This window comes from Neovison vison, chromosome 1 (assembly GCF_020171115.1).
Source record: "Neovison vison isolate M4711 chromosome 1, ASM_NN_V1, whole genome shotgun sequence".
NCBI lineage: Eukaryota > Metazoa > Chordata > Mammalia > Carnivora > Mustelidae > Neogale > Neogale vison.
In genome coordinates this window covers 75,672,315-75,686,524 of record NC_058091.1, presented here as the reverse complement: position 1 = coordinate 75,686,524, position 14,210 = coordinate 75,672,315, and the positions used below count along the sequence as shown (strand labels likewise).

The 14,210-nt window shown below is 35.0% G+C and overlaps 1 protein-coding gene across 1 annotated transcript in view; it reads left to right on the top strand.

Moving 5' to 3' along the window:
* The window catches only part of RNF217 (ring finger protein 217), a 135,515-nt gene extending 121,736 nt beyond the window's left edge, over window positions 1-13,779 (top strand). Inside the window, exons 5-6 of the mRNA XM_044249562.1 lie at window positions 3,147-3,218; window positions 4,619-13,779. Of these exons, the coding sequence (XP_044105497.1) occupies window positions 3,147-3,218; window positions 4,619-4,692 (146 nt within the window). The 3' untranslated portion in view covers window positions 4,693-13,779. The remainder of the gene's footprint in view (window positions 1-3,146; window positions 3,219-4,618) is intronic.
* The last annotated feature ends 431 nt before the right edge of the window (window positions 13,780-14,210 follow it).

Below are 14,210 nucleotides of genomic sequence, written 5' to 3'. Positions count from 1 at the left end.
ATTTTAAAATAGCAAAGGAACAGAAAATTAAACACATTAATATTTAAGTAAGATATATATGGATATAATAGAATATTATTTCAGCTATTGAGAATAGTATTTTAGATGAATTGTTAATAATCTAGGAATAAAAGAAGATGTGCTTAATTCCTCAAAACAGTTTCAAAAGTAAAATTAAACATGTATTAAACATTGATTATATGATTGGAATAAGTTTATTACTTCCCAAAGAAAAAGCTCATTGGTTCTTTGAGTTTTCTTATACTTAGAGAAAAAAAAACAATTAGTGCTGTTACTCTGCAATCATGTTTCATTATTATTATTAAAATATATTAATTATTTTAAAAGGAAACATGAATGATTATACTGAGCAATGGGTATAGGAAAAAACAGATTTTTTTAAAAATATGCAGACCTTGGGACGCCTGGGTGGCTCAGTTGGTTAAGCAGCTGCCTTCGGCTCAGGTCATGATCCCAGCGTCCCGGGATCGAGTCCCACATCGGGCTCCTTGCTTGGCAGGGAGCCTGCTTCTCCCTCTGCCTTTGCCTGCCATTCTGTCTGCCTGTGCTTGCTCTCTCTCCCCCTCTCTTTAATAAATAAATAAAATCTTAAAAAAAAAAATATGCAGACCAGGGGCTCCTGGGTGGCTCAGTTGGTTCAGCATCCAACTCTTGGTTTCAACTCAGGTCATGATCTCAGGGTCCTGGGATCGAGCCCTGAGGTGGGCTTCCCACTCAATAGGGAGTCTACTTGTCTCCATCTCTCTCTGCCCCTCTCTGTTCTCTCTGTCTCTCTCTCTAGAATAAATAAATAAACCTCTTAAAAAATAAAAATAAAAATAAAATATCCAGGCCAATATATTCTAAAACTCTCTTAAGCACAGCTTTAAGAATGTAAAAAATGTCATTGTTCAATAAGATTTCATATTACTGAGGTGCCTGGGTGGCTCAGTCAATTAAGTGTATGTCTCCAGCTCGGGTCATGTTCTCAGAGTCCTGGCATTAAGCCCTGCATAAGGCTCCCTGCTCCATGGGGAGCCTCCCTACTCCATGGGGACCAGGGAGCCTGCTTCGCCCTCTCCCTCTGCCTGCTGCTCCCTATTCTTGTGGTCTCTCTCTTTCCCTGTTAAATGAATAAATAAAATCTTTTGAAAAAAAAAAGATTTCATATTACTTAACTGGATTCTGTCATTGGCAAAAAATATAAGTAAATCCCATGGTGTTAGACATTTAAATAGTCCTCTTTTTAAATTAGATATTAAAGACTATATTTTCTAGCTGTCTGGTCATGATTCCGAAGACCATTCCTTAAACATAAAAAAATTAATACTTTTCTGACAAACTTCCAACAAATGACAGCATTATGTTTCTTTTATTTTTAATGTAATTGCTTATTCCAAATTACTGTCGTTAATTGTAGAGTGCTGTTGCTGGTGTATCCTTAAATGGCAAAGCCCTTCCATTCCTTCTCATCTCTTGTTGTGTTTGAGTGGTGCAGCTGTTCACATGCCTTAAGGTCAAGGTTACTATATAATGACAAGATATTAACTGCTGTCCTCTTTCCGTGTGTGCTGTGCCTTTCAAAGTGAGTGGAATTCTGACTGTGAACTCCGTGCCCTGTTTACATGAAACCAGCATTTAGTATAATCGCTCCTCAGCTATTTATTCAGAAAAAAAGTGCTGGCTGATGCCATCGTTTGGCCACCTGACCAGCACATAGCTTTCTTAATAAGTGCTTTCTTCTATTTTTCTCACATTTTATTTTTTCCATGAGACCAATGCAGACCTTCCAATTTATGTTTTAATTTTTATTTCTACTCTAGTTGACATGCAATGTTACATTAGTTTTGGGTATACAATACAGTGATTCAGTTTCTCTGTACATTATGCTGTGCTCCCCACATGGAGAGCTACCATCTGCCACCATACACCATTACAGTATCACCGCCTATATTCCCTATGCTATGCCTTTTATCCCAGTAACTTAATTCATTCCATAATTAGAAGCCTATATCGCCCTCTCCCCTTCACCCATTTTGTCCATCTCCCTTACCCCCTCCCCTCTGGCAGTATCAGTTGTTTCTTTGAATTTATTAAAATGCTTCATTTGAATAACCTTAAATAAACTGTATATTGGTAATTTTATCTAATAATATTTATCTATTTCTATTTTTAAAGACATTTATTTATTTATTTATTTATTTATTTATTAAGAGAGCGAGAGCAGGGGCGCCTGAATGGCTCAGTGGTTAAAGCCTCTGCCTTCGGCTCAGGTCATGATCTCGGGGTCCTGGGATCGAGTCCCGCATCGGGCTCTCTGCTCAGCAGGGAGACTGCTTCCTCCTCTCTCTCTGCCTGCCTCTCCGCCTACTTGTGATCCCTGTCCATCAAATAAATAAATAAAATCTTTAAAAAAAAAAAAAGAGAGAGAGAGCGAGAGCACTGACAGGGGAGAGAGTCAGAAAGAGAGAGAGAATCCTCAAGCAGATTCCTGGCTGTGCACAGGGCTGGATGTGGGGCTGGATTCCAGGACCCTGAGATGATGACCTGGGCTGAAATCAAGAGTCAGATGCTTAACAGACTGAGCCACCCAGGCGCTCCATAACAATATATAAGCATCCCAGTTGTAGTTCAGCCTGCTAGGTCTTCATATTATTACTCTTCTTTGAACCCAGGAAGTAAGTAAATCACTTTTTCAGATGTGGGCTTGGATGTAAGCCTTCTGTAGCACCTATTAGCTTTCCATTTTGTGAGCTAATTAGATTTTCTTCTACCAGCTCAGAATCTGTCACTTCCTTATTAATCTTTCAGAATCTTGAAAAATGACAGAGATCTAAAGGAAAAGCACCAAGATGAATGGTCCTGGTAGAATAAAGTGAACCACTAACACTGGGATTTTTTTGGTTAGAAAGTTTAAATGATTTATGAAAAGTTTGACTAATGTGCCCAGGACTTCTGTGGGGTTACTGAATTTACATTAAGTATATTTGTTCTACACCTGATCCATTTCCTAAGAGAAATATTGCCTTAATTATAATCACACTTCTTAAAAAAAACAATGTACACTGTGGTATTAAAAAGCATTGCTGAAATTGTTTGATAAATTAGTTTTAAGACTCTAAATGGTCTTGCCTTTTGTTTTCCAGCTGGAAAATTATTCGTTGCACCTCTAATCCTGGTCTTGGGATTAGCACTAGGGGCCATAGCAGTTGTAATCGGTAAGAAGCACTTAACATATCTGAGATTAGAATCTTTTGAGTGCCATAGAGAAAATATGAGTGTAAATGTAGTAACATGAGTCAGTTACTAAGTGGACATATCTGTTCCATGCTTGCTTTAGAGGAGTCATCAGCACATGACTTATGGATTCAGAGGGTGTATTTCATATAGGATGTATTTGTGTGACACTTTTGCAGTTTGTAAACACTTTGATTCATACATCTTATAAAGCATTATTAATTCCCTTTTAATATGAAAGTTAATACAACGAGTAGTTTAATGATAGAGTTTAATGGACTGGAATCCAGATTTTCCGATTCTGAGTTTAGGTTGGACCAACAAGAAAAAAGGCTTCGGTATACCCTTGTATAATTGGTTTGTTCTAGTGTAAGCGTACCCTGGGTGAAAAAGATACCTTCAGCATGAACAGGAACTTATTCCCAACATGTACCTCAGCACTGGCAAACAGAAAATGTAGGAGTGATTCTATATAGTTTCATTCATACAAGTCTACTGAAATAGGTGTTTTAAAACAGTGGTTCTCATACTCCAGCATGTTGTAGAATAACCTTGAGGACTGGTTAAAACACAGGTTGCTGGTTTCTACTCTCAGTTTCTGACTCCATATAGGGGCAGGGCCCCTGGATTTCCAGTTCTAAGAAGTTCCCAGGTTACTCCTGCCACTGGTCCAGGGACCCCAGACTTTGAGAACCATTGCTTTAGAGAATTTTGAATTAAACACTATGGATAAAGATTGCTTTGATGACTGTTCCACATAATAGGTGGGATTTCTTTTTCTTTTCTAAATAAAATAAACTTTTGTATGTAAATTTCTATTGAGCAAGTAATTTACATGTACAGGACAGATAAGATTATAAAGTAACTGACATTTAAGTTCTTACAATTTAGGAAGCATTTTAGGAAGTAGATACTCTTATTATTTACATTTTACTATAAGGCTTACTAGGACCTCATATGTGTCAGAACAGGGACTCGAACCTGGCATTTGGCTCTACAGCCCATGTTCCTAAGTAATGTGCTGTCCTGCCCGAGACTGAAGTATCCCATCAGGGTGCAAATGGTACGACTAGGGATAATAAAGAAGATCAACCTAAGACTGTGTATTTTGATAGAAGACATGATTCCATATTCACACTGGTGTCAGAGAGGTTGTTCAAAGGGGGAAGAGAACTCCAGAAAACTAAGGTGGAATGACATCTTATAGGAGTAAATCCATTTCATAGTATAGGTGTCTCCCCCCCCTTCATCCACATGTATTTCTAAGTTGCAATCATTTGTAAATGACTGCGAAATGAAAAATGGAAAATGGAAACTTTTCAAATATATAGACCTAAAATGCCTCTCCTCCTAATTACCTTTCATCTCTTTTTATCCTCAGGTTTATTTGTATTTCCTATCTATTGCCTTTGTAAAAAACAGAGAAAGCGATCACGGACAGGAATGCACTGGTAGAATGCGGATGATTTCGTGGAACGAAGCCCGTCCGGGTAGGAGCCACACAGAATGGCACACTCATCTGAGACTCCTGTCTTGAAAAACACTGAGTCCCGTCCCGCCCCCTTCCCCGCCCCCTGCCCCGCCCCGCGCCGCCCCGCCCCGTGGTTGTCCGCCGGCCACCGTGCCTCTCGCGCCAGCGCACTCCCTCCGTGGTATCCTGACTCCTTTCCTTATACAGTTTGCTGCTTTTCAAAAATGGTCACTTTCATAGACTATAAATATCTGTATCATAACTCTGACCTTCTTACTGGTTCTTGGGAGAAAATATTTTCATTAAGAACCACGGATCCTCAGAATTGTCTGAGCATGCCTCTCCTAAGCGTTGTTTGAACGGTCTTTGCACCTAAACGTCCTTCCAGGCCCTCTTCTGAGACTTGGTGTGAATAGCGGAAATCATCCCACCTGTGCAAACAAGAAAGGCCACTTTTCAGAAGACAGAGGCTCACCATACGCACCTGTTTTTATCTGTGGCCCGAGCAGTAGAATTCCTTCATCCTTCAGATGCTATAATTGTTAAAAATCTCGCTGCTCAAAAAGGAACTAGTGAAACAAAATTAATGAGAAGAATCATGAGTTACTGACGTGTATCTGTGCAGGGGTGTGAGTGTGTGTGTATAAGTATCTGTATTAAAACTAGGTCCAATAATCTTGTACTTGTCGAGTTCTATGCCTCTACGCTATTTTTCCACATTTTCATAGACATATTTAAAGATGATCGTTCCTTTCTGGGCGTATTTTGGTAATGTACTGAATTAAAGCCAATGTAGACAACAGGCTATTTTGATGTTGGCCCTTTCGATTCCTTGCTGTCTCTCTGTCTCACACACAGGCACACACACCAGAAATTTGTGCAAGGTCACCTCGAGGATCATCAAACTTTATTAACTGACAAACCTGGTAGGCTGCTCAAGACCAGATGTTTAGTCTTTTCAGATTTTTTAAGTTTTGGCATCCATTTTTTACTAAATGAACAAATCCTTCAGACGGGATTAGTTAATTTAAAAAACATTTGCTGTAGCAAGAACTGCTTAAGCCTTTAAACAATCACTGTTCTGCTAATTTTTTAATCAACTTGTAATTACCAATAATTCTGCTTTAGGTCAATTTGCGATAGTTTTGGAAACCCTACCCTCTTACCTCTTCTCTCTTTCTCTCTCTCTTCTTTCTTTTTATCTGTCCCCAAGATTTTCATTAAAAAAAAAAAATACAGTTTTGAAGGTTTTTTTTTATGTTTACTGCTCAAAGAATATCAAATATGCTGATATCGTCTTATGGATGGGAAAATTTAAAAATACAGCTTTTTGTGTTTATGGGTTTATCTAAAATAGAAACAACTTTTGGAAAAATGAAGGAAATATCTTCAGGAAGTTTTACCAAACTGAGACATCTTTAAAAATAAGGGGAAAAAAGCAACTAAACTAAGCAAACTATTCCTTTGTTTTCATCATGGAAGTTCATCAGCAGAATGGACGTAAAGAGCACTAAGAAGCCTGAAGTTTCCACTTGTCTCTAAATCCTTAAGATGAGCTGTCTGCATAGATGTAGCATTTATTTTTCAGCAGCCTTATCTGAATGGTAATAAATTCTGTGATAAAACATGCATTAACATGGATAGTTTGTCTTGTTGGGCTCCGAAGAAAAACATTTATCATCTTTATCAGACCACAAAAGTCCGCGCTAGTGAAGGTTACTTGCAAGGACAGTGAGCGTCTGTTCTTTCTGGATCACACTCAGAATGGCTGTACTGCAGTTTCTGGACTCGTCTACATTCAGTTAGAGGAGGGCGTGCCACTTATGGTTCTCTGATGGCATGTTTCTAAACATAACACAATGCAAGGAGAAGAGATGCTCTAATTTCACAGATTCATCTTACCACTCATCCGTCCATCCAACAAACATTTTTCAGTGCCTGTTCTTTGTGCTCTAGTATTAAAACAAGAAAATGAAAATTTCTATCCTAAATCCATGTAAGTCTGCCGTGAGAGTGCTTAATTTTCATAAATTCATGTTTTTCGGGACTTAGGTGTTAGTTCAACAATATGTGAGTGCGATGAACTCTAAATCTAGTGGATATGTTTATGTATGATATGTGTATAGATATGTATTTGTCAATCTACATACACATGTATCTGCTATTTCCATAGCTGCATATAAACACGAACTCCACATACATATAAACCAAGTAAATAAATAATATACTCTCTGGTCTTAGATAATCTATTTTCTTAGGTTATTGTGTATCTTGTCTTTGACTTACTCAGGGATTTTTATTCCTTCCTTTGAATAACTTATCTTTTGGAGATACCTTCATATTATTTGGAAACGTTCCAATTTTCCAATTACAAAATGGCGTCTGTCATCGTCGAAGGTTCTCTCATCAATGCTTGAGATACTATCACAGTGTTGCACAGGATTTTCATTTTTCTATTGCATAGGTTTTTTAAATTAATGTATACATTTTTATCTTTAAAAGTTGGTATATATTTGGCCTTTCCCTGATAGTGACTTAAAGTAATAATTTGTGAATGTTTTTACTAAGTGTCATCAAGATCTTAAAAAGAAAGAAGAAAAGAGGAAGGATTATTTATATGTTAGTGCCAACATGGAAAGTAAAACACTAGTAACTTTTGGGATAAATTCTAAAAGCTACTTTATAAAAAGAAATGCACACATAAAATAAATATTGTTCTATCCAAAGCTTGTCATTTTTATTGTAAATGTAATATATACTCCTTTTAAAAAATCAAACCATATAGAATTATAAAATGCAAATTCAACTGGTCTAGCCCACCCCTTATTTTCTAGGGGTAACCACTGTTAATGTTTTGATAAATGTCCTTCTAGAAACTTTGTGTATATATACAAGTGTGTTTGTATATGTCCATGTGTATTAGTTTTATACAAATAGGACAGTAGTCTTAATGTCCTGTGACTATTTTTTCATTTTATTATACATTAGTAGACACCTTCCCATAAGTGTTTAAATAGATTTACCTCATTCTTTTGTAAATTACTACATATTCCATTGTGGGACTATACTTTACTTCATTAGTCCCTATTGAATGGGCATCGAGATTGTTTTTACTTCTCTATTTCAATGCATCAGTGAAGATCTTTTACATATATTTTTATCACTTTATGTACACATTTCCATAACTTTTAAAATTTGTTTTTATAAGATATTTGTAATAAAATTTTAACGTATTTTCAGTGAATGAGATCATAGAGATACTATATTTCAGACCCTTTTCTTGGGAAAAGGAAAGATTATGTAGGAGTTTTATGTAGGAGTTTTTAAAAGAAAAGCATCTTTTGCAGGATAATACCCCCCTGCTTGGTTAGCCAAATAAATATGTGACCAAAACATATAAAGGAAAGTCCATCTTATTCCAATAAAAATAAAAAGCAACGAGATATTTCTAAGATAATGTGAGATGTCTACAAGATGTCTGTGAGATACACTGATATTTGGGTTGCCTTGTTTTTAAACTTGAGGAATTTAAAGCAAATAGCTAAACTGGTAATGTTTGTCACTTTTTTTCAACACTATCCATGTTCATGCATGTTGCACCACAAAGGAACTTAATTATGCCATTGTGAAAAATAGGAAACAATTATGTTGGAAATTAAGAATGACCACAATTATCTGCAAAAAATAAATTTTACTATTTGTAAGGTTTGGTAGTTTGTTGGAATACTTAGAAATTTGGAATCACGTGAAACATTCATTTTACGAGTCTCAGAAGTTCCCTAAGACCTTCTGCATGTGGCACTAAGAGGAGAGGGGTCCAACCTTTTGGTACAAGCAACAACCTGTTGCCACCACCTTGAGTTTCTGCTAGGTGCTATTTATCCTACAGGCAGAACAAACAGGAAAACCATCAAAGATTACCAAACACAATCCGATCACAACCTGTTCTCTTTCGTTGTGCTTGCTTGGCTGTGCTTGTCTGGAAATTCCCTGTCTTCTGCCACCCAAGCCCTCAGCTCTTGAGGCCCAATCTCCCAGCTGAGCCTTTATTATTCAACCCTACCATCCATATGACCCCTGGCTCCCCTAAAATACCATCCAACCCCTGTCACCTCCCCAGTCCTTGGTGACTCTCCCCAGTGTGTTTTTTCTCCACTCCCCTGATAACTCTAATTAGCTCCTCTTCACTGCAAAAAAGGAGGAGGAACCGGACAGGTGAAAAGCTCGCTCTTGCAGGTGCAAAACATCGGTGTTCCTTCCTGAGCTTCTGTCAAATTGAAGTACGTCTGCCAAGACATCAATCCAGTTCCTCCCTTGTTATACTTTTCAGTTATTTGTAACATTAGACCTCAGGCTGCCTGATAAACTTATAATTATAGAAAGTTAGTGGCCTAAAGGAGATTGATTGGTAGGCTTCCTTAAGTGCAATTTTTTTTTTAAATCATGCCAAAAACCATTTTATTTTTTAATTTCAGGAGAAAACTGCACATATGCCTTAATGTGAGTCATCACATTGGATTACGTGCTTATCTTTTCATATCTGTAGCTGAAATCTATCCCAGTCACTGAAAGTAATTTTTCTTGCGGTTGGCTTTATTGTTTGGTGTTAGTGTCTATTATAAAAAGAGCCTTAAAATTCAATAATGCACTTTAAAATACTTGTGCCATTTAAGTAATCAACAGAATTAAAGAAGGTTTTACATATATTATGATGGAGACAGTAGAAAGCAGTATTAATAAATATATGTCACCTCTAAATTTGGGATGGGGGTATGTGGAAATCAGAGCCTAAAATTTAGAACAAGTAAAACATACCCCCCAAAAATGTAGCTGAGTTTCTGAAATTATAGTAATTCTAAAAACTGAAATCAGGAGCTTAAACATAACAAGTAATTAGTAAATGTTACCAAATAACCTAACTAGAATGTTTAAAATATTAACTTCTTCATTTTATTCTTCATTTTAACTGCATTTTCATTTTTCATGATATCTATAAAAGGAATGCCACTGGCCAGAAACATAGTAAATCAAAACTATCACCAACAGCCAGTCTGAACAGTATTTTTAAAAAATTCTTATTGTTTAAATATGATCTCTTCTTCTTCCTCTGGAAAATAAGTTGCAAAATCCCATTTTAAAATTACACATCTACAATTATGTAATGAAACTGAAATAACTTTAGAGAAGCATTAATACATGGTCTGAACAAAATCAGAGTTCCAAAAACTGGGGAGTCTTCAGGATTGTGAAATGTTACCTTTTCGGTGCTAACGAATGATGCAAACCTTTAAAAGAGAAATGCGATAGAACTCCTTTATAACTCTGGTTTTGAGGATAGGGCTAATATTCATTTGATAGGCAACTGTTATGTGGGACTACAGTACTGCACATCCCTGTTCCGAGAGTCCTATTTTAGCTGACTCTATCCAAATCCAAGAAGCAGAGAGTCATGTAATGTGAGACTTATAATTAATTGTCTGTTTGGAGCCTTACCTGAAGCCATCATATAGCACATTCTTTAGATCCCTGTATATAAGTGCCAGTTGTAGAAGCATGTAATTATGTGTATCATCAACTATATTCTTTTTTTTTTAGCTAAAAAAGTGACTGTTTTGAGAGTAACTGTATGACCTGCAAGGCAAAAATTATTTTTTTAAATACATGAAATATTGCCACTGCCTTTTTTTTTTGCCATCTTCTTTTAGCTTATAAAAGAAATGTAATTAGGTATGTTTAACTCCATATCACTTAGATTATACAGATTTATTGGCAAAGAAAACATTGTATTTTTCAAGTTTATCCCGTATTTTTGTCACTCTGTTTTATCATTAATATTAAATGACTTTCTTCCCTGTTTTTGAAGTAATGCCCATGTATTTCAACACCCAGTTCTTGCTTTCTTGAGATTTCCTAGTTATCTTGCCTTTTCCCTCTTCTGTCCTCATTCCTGTCTTGGCCAACTGTGGATTAAATTCTGTTTCGCCCTTAACTTGTTGACTAACTAGGTGAAATTCAAATACGGAAAGGACTCCATAATTTGGCTCTGGTAGTGAACATAATTTACCTTGGATTACTTTGTAAAATGAATTGTGTGAGGAGTACCTGGAATGCTACCCCTTTTCTTGATAGGTGTTGGAGAACCCTTGCCCTCTGACAAGAAATAAAATGAACAAGAAGATGTCAGTTGGATCAGAGAATCTAATAGTAATCTAAGACCAAGCTTCAGAAATGGCTTCATGAGTATTGTAAAGTCAGTGTTGTGTTTGCATTTTAGTTGGACAGAAAGCACATGTGGATATTCTCCAGTCTGATCCCAAGTCATTCTTGATTCATCCAAAATGGCCACATGTCTGGTTTTGGGTCTTTGTGTCACCAAAAAGTCCTACAGCTTGGACTTGGGGTGGATTTATGTCGTGTAGCATCTGTATATAAGATTTGACTATGGATTCATACTCTGTGAACATTATTAGACAGTTTGATAATATAAAGTAGTAACATTGAATGTAGCTGACATTAGCCTTATTCTAGAGAAACCATCTGTCATCAGCAAATGTTCAACATGTTCAGATATGATTAGGTATAAGTAACACTCAAGATATATTTAGCATAAGTTTGGTATATGTTATGGAAAAATCCAAGGGAAAGTCCAACTTGGGTGTTAAAGGACTCCAGAATTTGCTGAAATCATGTCATTTCAGATTTATTCTTATAACTGACTAACTGCTGTTGGTCATCAGTTTCCTGGAAAGCTGTTAGGTGTTCACTTTATGCCCCAGGTAGGGAAATAGTCTCAATAATCCAGTCAAATTTTTGAAAATAATATTTCTTCAACATATTACTTCCTCTATGCCCAAATATAATTTTACTGGTTCTTTCAAGTAAACACTATCTAAATATTTTATATAATATATTTGAACATTTTTAGTTTGTAGAAAATTAGCATGCTTTATTAAGAAAATTTTAGATAAATTGTCATGAGTTTTTATCAGCTGACTACAAGCCTTTCCCTAAGGCCTTTTTTTTTTAAGTTCCATATGGCAATACCTTAAATTTGTTATTTGAGCATTTTCACCATAATTAAAATTCTGTATATGGCATTGAAAAGAGTAAACCAACATTGTATTTCTTACAACATCTAGAACAGTAATTGGTATATATATATACACATTACCATTTACCTTAACAAGAACTACTTACAGATTTTTAATGTAAAAATTGACAATCTCGTTGCATATTTAAAATCAATTATTAATAAGTAGTAAGTTCTGAGAGATCACAAAATTAATTTTGTGTAGAAGGAACACAAAAATAGTGTGATTAAAGTATTGTTAACACATCATAAAGAAACCACAATGGTTAGCTGTTTCATTTTTAGTTTAAACAAAATTGGGCATAAAATATATTCATGAAACAAATATGTTTATATACATGTATACATATTGCAAAACTATGGGACAATTAAATGATTCACATTCTTTTTTTCAAAGTGTAAAATGCTAAAAATAAATACATTTGAGTCTTTAATCTGTTTTCAGATCAGAATCTGTTATCAGATTCAGAAATTACAATTCTAAAGTAAAATTGTTTCCTATATGAATTATCAGAATATGTCCCATTTTAATTATATTCTCATGAGCAATAGCAAAAGAGAAGAAATTTCTTAATTTTAAAATGAATGCCTCTCCCTAGTGGTTCGTACCCGATCTTGTCCATCATTTCATTATATTATATATTTTTTGTTTTCTGTAAAATTTGTAACCAATTTTCAGATAATATAAATTACAATATTTCTCATGTTTAAAATGAGCCTGGCTGAAAAGAGATTTTCTTTTTTAATGATATCGGAAAATATGTATGTGATTTTATTTTTTAACTTTTTCTACATTTCATTGGTCATACTATTAACTTTAGTATTTATAAAACTGGAGAAAACTATTTTCAATATATTTTTTTAAAAGAGGCAGTAGAAATAAATTGAGAAAATAGATGATAATATTATGCAGAAATCCCTGAAAGAAAATTTGGAAAGAAACAAATTTCACTAAGGTGAAAATGTTGGAAAATAGGGAGTATTTGAAGACTGTAATTTCTTACATTAGAGTAATCAACTTATTTCCAAATGATTGTTTTATGCTGTTGGTTCCACAAATTGTGATTTTTAGTATACTATATAATTTCTCCTACCATTTTAGTGCTTATACATTAATTACTGAAAAGAAAGGAAAGAATTGGGGAATAAAAGGGAAACTGGGTTTATTCCCATTTTCCAATAGCATTAATGTATACTTCTTTAACCTTCTATATGGTGCTTTGTGTGATGAGAGTATGTAACACTTAAATATGTTATTAGTGCCTTATTTTTTTTTCACTTGACTTTAATTCTTACCTAAAGAGCCATATATTTTTTCTGAGTGCTCCTTGGCCCTTATATTTAAAGTGCTGATGAGACAGTACAACTTTAGAGGTACATATAGGCTGCCTTTGTTACCTTAACCCGCTGTATTATCTCTGGAATAGCAGGTTAGCCAATATTTTTTTCTGAAGTTCAGTGTTTATTTTTAAGCTAAAGAATTTTTTTAAAAGGATATTAAACACCATAATTTGAAACCACTATCATTGAAATGTACTTTTAAACTGCAAAAAAAGAATGCTGATTATTAAAATTTAAAACGGAAGTTGGAATGGTTGTCAGTCTTCATGGCTTCAATGAGGACAAAATTACTTTACAAAAGGCATTAAAAATGAAAGTAAATATATGGAACTACAGGAATTAGATCTGTTTCCTACAATTTGTCTTTGGCAATGTGTTATTTGTAATCCACTTCCATACAGATGCTGAAGAATCATGGTGTTTGCTATTTACATGTAATTATGCATTCACAGTGGGCTTTATCAATACCAAGATACTTTGTATAATGTTATTGTACTCTTCTTGGTCTTTGCCTTTTGTGTTAGCTTTATATAAAAAGCTGGGTCTATTGTATTCTATATGTGCTATAGTATATCACTCAACTTTTCCTGATGAATGTATGATGAAAATTAAAATAAATTGTGTGCTTAGAAAAGACAAAGACACAGGTTGTATATGAAAATATGTGTACATATTTGACAAAAAAAAAAAAAAGGAAAAGAATCTTCCTGCCAACAGATATGTCCTGCTGGACAGGACCTGAAAATTAACAGATTTTTTTTTTTTTAAGCAGTAAAATTTAAAAATCTATTACCTCAAGAATTGTCAGTGGATATGTGTCATTGTACTGCTCCTCCTAGCAAATACAATCTCACTTGCGGCTGACAGTAAAAACAACCCAAGTGTCAGATCACACAAATTTTAGGGGCAAATCTTTCCAAAGATGGATACCTTGTGATATTCAAGAGTCTAATTCTGGACTTTTGGTATGTCCCTACAGCCTTTTGTTGTGGTTGGGCTTTTTCTTTTTTTTTTTTTTTTCTTAATGTTTTTGGTTGGTTGATTTAGAATGGAAGGGTAATCTTAATTATG